This window comes from Poecilia reticulata, linkage group LG7 (assembly GCF_000633615.1).
Source record: "Poecilia reticulata strain Guanapo linkage group LG7, Guppy_female_1.0+MT, whole genome shotgun sequence".
In the NCBI taxonomy this organism is placed as follows: domain Eukaryota; kingdom Metazoa; phylum Chordata; class Actinopteri; order Cyprinodontiformes; family Poeciliidae; genus Poecilia; species Poecilia reticulata.
The window spans coordinates 15192383-15200029 of NC_024337.1; the positions used below are offsets into that span (position 1 = coordinate 15192383).

At 36.6% G+C, this 7647-nt stretch overlaps 1 protein-coding gene across 1 annotated transcript in view; it reads right to left on the bottom strand.

Annotated features, from left to right (window-relative positions):
• Positions 1-6660: 6660 nt before the first annotated feature.
• The window catches only part of LOC103467827 (PHD and RING finger domain-containing protein 1-like), a 5019-nt gene continuing 4032 nt past the window's right edge, over positions 6661-7647 (bottom strand). The window contains exons 6-7 of the mRNA XM_008414528.1: positions 6955-7045; positions 6661-6857 (exon numbers count right to left, since the gene is read on the bottom strand). Of these exons, the coding sequence (XP_008412750.1) occupies positions 6823-6857; positions 6955-7045 (126 nt within the window). The 3' untranslated portion in view covers positions 6661-6822. The remainder of the gene's footprint in view (positions 6858-6954; positions 7046-7647) is intronic.

Below are 7647 nucleotides of genomic sequence, written 5' to 3' on the forward strand. Positions count from 1 at the left end.
AGAGAGAGAGAGAGAGAGAGAGAGAGAGAGAGAGAGAGAAAACAAATCCAACAGTAAATTTATGCTTTGGCAGTTCAACATCTCCAATAAACAAAGAATTTGTGCTCATATCCTTTTTTACTGCCTTACAAGCTGAGAAATCTTTTTTTTTTCACTCACTGGCAGGTCAAAGATCACTTTATATGAACTTTTCTTCCCTCTGTACTTTCCCATGCAGCTGTACAGTGATGTTACAGTGAATCATTTTCCCTGGAAAGATTACCTTTATTTAACAGGACGGAGGACAGCCAGGAGGAAGTGCAGGAGCTTGGGATTTTACGGAATGGGCCCCCTTACGTCATTTTTCCTTCCTGCGCCTGTTTGGAGGTCATGAGGGGAAAAGATTTCATTGACTTTCAGACAGATTTATCATGATCAATGTCTCCACTTGCACGACCATATTTATGACAAATAACATGACTTTCATAGACAATGATGTTTTATTTAAACTACAAGTTATTATCATTCAAGTGTTTTGATAGTTCCTGAAACAAATCTTTTGGCTTTAAGAAAAAAAAACATGATTTTTTTTTTGTTATCTTGAAAAGGAATATTGCAATTCTCTGATTCTTCTTTTTAATCAATTGGTCTTTGAAATTGCACATGAAGCTATTGTATATTATCCACACAGTTATTTAAGCTATTTTAAGTGACCCACTTTTCATACAGTCATGTACAAGGATTTCCCTTCAGTGCCAAACATCACAATAAATGTTTTCATAGACATTAGTGACCTATGTTGGTTTCTTAAAAGACAAAAAAAGAAAAACAGTTGGATTTCTTTTCACACAAACCTTCCTGAGATTATTTGTACACTAATTACAAATTGGTCAAATGAATCCATCAAGAAGTAAATAAGCAAAATATGAATCTAAGCTATCAATATTGTATTTTTTCATTCTGAAAAGATTAAAAAAAAGAGCTCAGAAAATTGGTATATTTCAATCATAAAATAATTTTGAAAATACTTGTAATATTTCCATTGCTACAAATCTATTTTGTCACATGTATTATGTCTGCAGTTCTTTAGTTGATTCAACTGTTATTAATCTTCCTTTTAACTATCCTCAGCGACTTTTACAAATCTGAGATCAAAGCCTTTTTAGAAATCTGTTGAGTCAGCAGTTGGCTGAAGCTAAAGTGCAAGCTGCAGCAGAAAAACAAAACTTAGAGGCAAAGTTGGTTGTAAGCATTTAATCAACACTGTTATGGATTTTATTACCACAGTACATGATCTATGGATGTAACATGCAGGAACTCTGTGATGTAACAGAAACGTATTGCAACAGAGTCTGTGTATAAATTGCCACGTGCTGCAAACTACTGACAACAAAAGGAACAGCTTTCCTTTAAAATATTTGAGATGTTTTGAGGATGTGCTCAAGTGATTTTGGCGTCAACGTATTTGTACTCATCCAGTTATTTTAAGTAACTGGATGAGTACAATGGGTTGTACAAATCCAATCGTTCACCACTTTAATAGTTTATTTTGGTTTTAATAGCTATCAGTTTGGTTGAAATGAACTCTGGCACAACTAGAACACATATGTGAATACAAAGTAGACCGGATAGCACTCCAATAGCAAAAGGTGGACTACAGCGCAGGACATTCTGGGTAAGTACAACTAAAACAAATGTGAGTCTAGCGCTAGCTGGAGTCATTGCTCATTGTCTTTTACCAAAGACAAAAGAGAACTCCTATAACCACTAATATCTGACGCCACTATACATTTTAGTTAACATTTTGTGAAGAAGGAACTTGTACTCATGTCTTCTTCTGAGGTTTTCTTAACATTTCCTTCAGTGGTTCTTGGTGCAGAGCCACCACAGCCGAGGGGGGAAACAAGTTTTCCTATTAGTTTGTATTGGTTGACACAATGGGCTGCACAGTGGTGCAGTTGGTAGAGCTGTTGCCTTGCAGCAAGAAGGTTCTGGATTCAATTCCTGGCCCTGGTCTTTCTGCATGGAGTTTGCATGTTCTCCCTGTGCATGCGTGGGTTTTCTCCGGGTACTCCGGTTTCCTCCCACAGTCCAAAAACATGACTGTCAGGTTGATTGGCCTCTCCAAATTGCCCCTAGGTGTGAGTGTGTGTGTGCATGGTTGTTTGTCCTGTGTGTCTTTGTGTTGCCCTGCCACAGACTGGCGACCAGTCCAGGGTGACCCCGCCTCTCGCCCGGTATGCTAGCTGGAGATAGGCACCAGCAACCCTCCCGACCCCACTAAGGGACAAGGGTGTAAGAAAATGGATGGATGGATGATGGTTGACACAATGCAGTGTGAAAGCGAATCGCACTAGTTGAAAATGTAACAAATATTGCAACTATGGTCCCCAATCAAACCGAGTCTACGGACTACCAGGTGTGAAAAACCCCTAAGGTTATATCTATGGTACTATTGGTGTCCACCACTATCTTAAATGTGCCATGTGCCTCAGCGCATGAGGAAGAAAGCCTCTGAATGTCAAATATGCTTCCATCAGAATCCTGCCTCCTATAGCCATCCTAAGCACCACTGCAGCACTGAATCACTGAGAAAAACGTATGGGCTCTTGGATGGTGACCTACTTTTGTTCCCTTCTTTAGTCTGCTGGAGAGAGCTGCAAGTCAAATTGCTGGGTGTGCAGCATGTAATGTTATCCCTTCTGACTGAAGGTGCAAGACAGTACAAGCCACAAATTAAGCCTGTACAAATGACAGATAAGTAGTATGCATTATGCATGCATTCCCCTGCCCTTTTAAAACAACATACCTGAGATAGTCTTAAAATTTTATGTTGATCTCTTGCCATGGTGCTCCCATCAGCTTTTGTGTGATGCTGCTTGGAAAGACTAATCAGTTGGACAGGAAGGGAAAACGATCTCAGTTGTCTTGTGTGTGAATCAAACAGTAGATATAAAAACAGTCACATAGCAAATATGTGACTGTCTGGTCTTGCTTCATTCATTTCCCTATAATCTGCAGCCAGGCAGATTACTATAATAAAATAAAAAATACTGCTCTGTTTTTCAAAGCATTCAGATATGAAGGGAATGTCATTACAAGTAGTGCAGTTCTGCTTTTGACTGATTTCATAAGTGCATATAAACAGTTTCTTTCTGAAACCTTCCTGACGAAGTAGCAGTGATACACATGTTTTTGCACTTTAAATCAGTCACACATTGTTCTGTACAGCCTCTTTTAATGAACAACCCACATGTTGTCTGACTTGCAACTGGAGCTCTGTTAATTTGGATTTAACTAACTTTTCCAGATCCCATTTTTTGACTTTGGAGACAAATAGAAAATTCCTCTGGTCTTGTATAACAGGGGGATTTTTTCATTTTACATCTGAAAAAAATGCACCAAACCCATGAAGAATGAATGAAGCACCCTTTTAAGGCAGGAGACCTCATTAACCAGTAAACGAGCATGACAACCGGGTCTAATGTCTTCATATTACTTATTGAAATAGGATACATTCTGCATACTGGGTCACACCCCGAAGGCAGTTGACACATGACCTTTTCTGAGTCTGAGACTGACATTGCCCAAAGCTGTTTGCATTCAATGTAAGATCACTGCTGACTTATTTAGCAGTCCTGCCCAAGTGCATTAGCAAGAGTAGCTCCTTTTTAAAACCAGTCTCTCATTTTTTAATTAAGTTCAGCTATAAACTACAAGCCAAGATGTTCTAGATGCAAAACAACACAGCTATTACTATTTCACTCTACAGCTCTTACTCTGCAGCATCTTAGGCTTTTTCGTTTAAATTTATCACCTTTGACAGATTTTATTCACTTGTTAACATGCTATATAATTTTGACATCTTTATATTTCATCTATATAAAAGAATGTAGCTTTATCCTTCATAGAAAATGCTTCAAACCTTTTTCTTTTAGATCTATTAGCGTCTGCATTCAGAGCACTCAAATTAATCTCCTCTGACATTTCCCCTTTATTCTAAGCAGAAGCACTTCAGGAAAATAATTGTCATTCAACATTTATAAGCCTCAACTTGAATCAAGCTCACTTTCTTTACATGGTTCACATCAAAGTGAGCATTTACAGTGAAGATCATTTGAAGGAAACAGAAAAATCTCAACACATTAGCAGAAAAAGAAGTGGGACAAATATAAATGCTCACAATCACATAAATCATGGGGGTAGCTTGAAGAATAGGTTAAAAAGAGGGTTGTGTTACTCTATCATGAAAAATTAAAGGTTAAGAAGTTGTCATGCTATTAAATAAAAAAAAACAAATCAAAAACTAACTTGTTAAGAATATCTGCGACTTTATAATACAAATCAACTCAAACCTCCTAATGCTCTGCATTTGACCATATCTCTTGGTAATCCGAGATTTTGTCAGGATGTCAAAAAAGGACGACATGGAAGAGAAAACAAAAGAAAATATTCCCCAGGAAGCCTTCTATGCTTCATCAGCACGATAAAACCAAAAGTCATAAAGGTCGACTCTAAAGTCAAAATCCTACCAACAGGAAGGCTGACCTCTCCAGCAACATAAAATGCTCTAAAGAAGAAAGAATTCTTTCTAAATGACCAGAACACACTATTAACACTCTAAATTATTTGAAAAGTAAGAAAACACACCAAGTCAAGTAAATTATACTTTACTACAATTTATTCAGACAATAAGCTGCAAAAATATTATTATTATTTGCTGTATAAAACAGGCAACTGTAGAAACTCAATTTAAGAGTTTAAGATGTTCATGAGTGGAACTTAAGGCCTGTTTCTCCACTGAAATGTAAAAAATTGGTGAAGTCAAGTGACGATAAATTACCCACGATAGACACAAAAAACGTTAGCTAGCTAGCTTGCTAGCTATCAAGGGTATATTAGCAGCTAGTTAGCTATAGCTTCACGAATTAGAGTCACAGAACGCAATAAAGATGCCTAAGTGCAACTCAAACTTTGATCTGACAAAAAATCCTGTGAGAAAAAAAATAGAATATACAGGATAGTCCTGCCAATAATGAGCCAAATTAATTTATTTAAGGCTAACTTAATGTGTTTTTTTTTATTAATGCACAGACATTACTAACCACTAATGATCACATCCATCAACCAGTTTGATAGTGGTTCTTATAAAATATTACAAATTAAAAATTTGTTGGTGTTTTTTCAAATGTTTTTACGGTGTTAAAAGAACAAATTACAGTCTCAAGACAGCTTGAGGAGCAGTCAGGAGTTCCTGTCTGTTTTATATATTAGTGTACAAAGTCCTAAGATAAGAGAGAAATTTTCAGAATCAGGTCAGATGATGGAACGAACATCTTGCTTTATGATTTGTCCAGTACATCTTATTCACTCAGTTCTGCTAAACTGGCCAAAGAAAGTTAACCACAATTGTTTTTTCAGCAGATGTTATTTTGAGAGAAAGTAGAGCAGGAAGTGCTACAGGCTTGTTGAGTTCCCATCTCCTAAAACAAAACAGACACACACGCGCGCCATCCACGTGAACAAAGCTACATCAGAGCTTCAATGATTTCACCATTTTATCGTCACAAGATTTTCTGTCATTTTTATTTACCTCACAAGACATTTTCCTTGCTAACCACTTGATGTGCAGCTGATTTATTCATCAAATGATACTTTGAGGACTTCATAGGTCGGATTTAAGATCAAAGGAGATGTGAGCATGTCTGGAGGAGATTATGGGCGAACACAGAGGCTGGCGTTGCTAGGCAATGAGTCGAAGGAAGATCACAGGGCTTGCTTGGTATTGGAGTCTGATGACTCCCCACAACCTTAGGGATCTTATATCTATGCCACAGTGGCATTAATTCACCTTAAAACGCACATGGCTGAATATCAGACCCTGTACTGTTCATTCAGTGCCTTGCCAAATGTTTGAGATCTAACTGTACACAAATTGATTATCAACTAACACGTGGGTTCTGGGGGTAATTGGTTAAAAACTTCCACAGAAGTTGAAAACAAGGATTCATGATTGTGGATCCAGTAGTAGAGGGCTAAGGAGGAAGATCGAACCATCTCTCCCCATCAATCATAATTGACAAAGATTATATCCCCTTCTCCAACATCTTCCGGTCCAGTGTTCTATCCATATGGCCGGAGAGAGTTTTAAAACTGAGCGATAAAAGCAAATGAGGCAGATTAGCAGTGGTTGCCAACAACTGATGCTATCATCCAGGACATGTTATTGTGAAATATCATCTCTGCTGCCCAGATATTTAGCTCTTAGCATAATTTCTGAGGTTCTCTGTTATATATTCAATGCATTTGAAAAGGGATATCCCTTTCCTGAGGGCAGGAACTGGCATCCTCCTTAAATTCATTAACTTTGCATTCTGCCTGCCGGCTTATAGAAACACGAATAGTTGAAAATGCTAGTCCTCTTCTCTTTTTCAGTCTTAAAAGTCACAGAGCACAAAGCTTAAAACACAAATATTTACACTGGATCTGATAATAGTCTGATAATAATGTTTTGTTTTGTCAAGATATTTTTATAAATTTTAGAGCAAAAGCAAAAAAGAGACACTAAATGAGATGTAAAGTTGAAGGCTATAATAGGATGAGTGTTGATGAGTTTATTAATAGCATTAAACTACACAAAAAACAGGAGGGAAAACTAAAAAAAATACAAAAGTCAAGCAACAGATTTAACAAATTTATTCAAACTAAGCAAAAAGGCTCATTCAGGTTCAGACTTTTTAACATCCTGACACAATGCTGCCATCTTGTGGCCACATATGCTGGTACCATTTCTGGGTACATTTGGCACTGAATGTTGAAAAACCTCCTCTGCTTGTTGGTTCTTCAAGCTACTGTCTTCCTTCTTTTCTTCTTCTTTTCTATGAACCAAAAACAAAGTATTTCATTACCTTCATTTCATTTAAGTGAGTATCTTGCCACGGGAGGGAGTTAGTTACAGTTTGGTGGATTACTTACTGTCTGAAGACGTATTGACACGTTGAAGATTTTCAGATCCTTCAGTTGTTACTGGAGGCTTTGATGCACGTATCAGGTATTTAGGAACATGCTGAAAAATAAAAACATTTTTAAAGCAGTTTTACAGTTCTATATTTTAGGAAAAGATGGCATGTTTTAACAATTTTACATTTAGCTTTAACCACATCACTAAGATTCATCAGAAATGTGCAATAAATCAGATTTAAATGTGTTGATAAATTTGCTCACATTTTTGTCTTACAGGTTTAATGCTAAACTGAATTAGCAACCCAGTTAAGTAATTTCTTTCTATAGTCAAACAGCTGTGTTTGACTATAGAAAGTCAAACACAGAACATGGGAGAGTGACACAAAAGTTAAAAATCAATTAAACAAATTTGCATTACAAGGTGTGGAGTTAACTTATGGAATAACCTAAATGAGGAAATTAAAGCCAGCACATTACATCAATGAAAAAGACACTTAAAATCCAATATAGCTAACGAAATATGCAGTTGAATAATATACATATTCAAATGTAACACATATATTTCAATAAAATAGTCAAATTTTGGCTCCTAGGGGAATAGGAATATTTACTCCATCTTACTACCCTTGAAAAGCCCACAATGTTTTTGTTTTGTTTCTCTCTGTCAATATTTTTTTTGTAAAAAAAAAATATATATAATATATA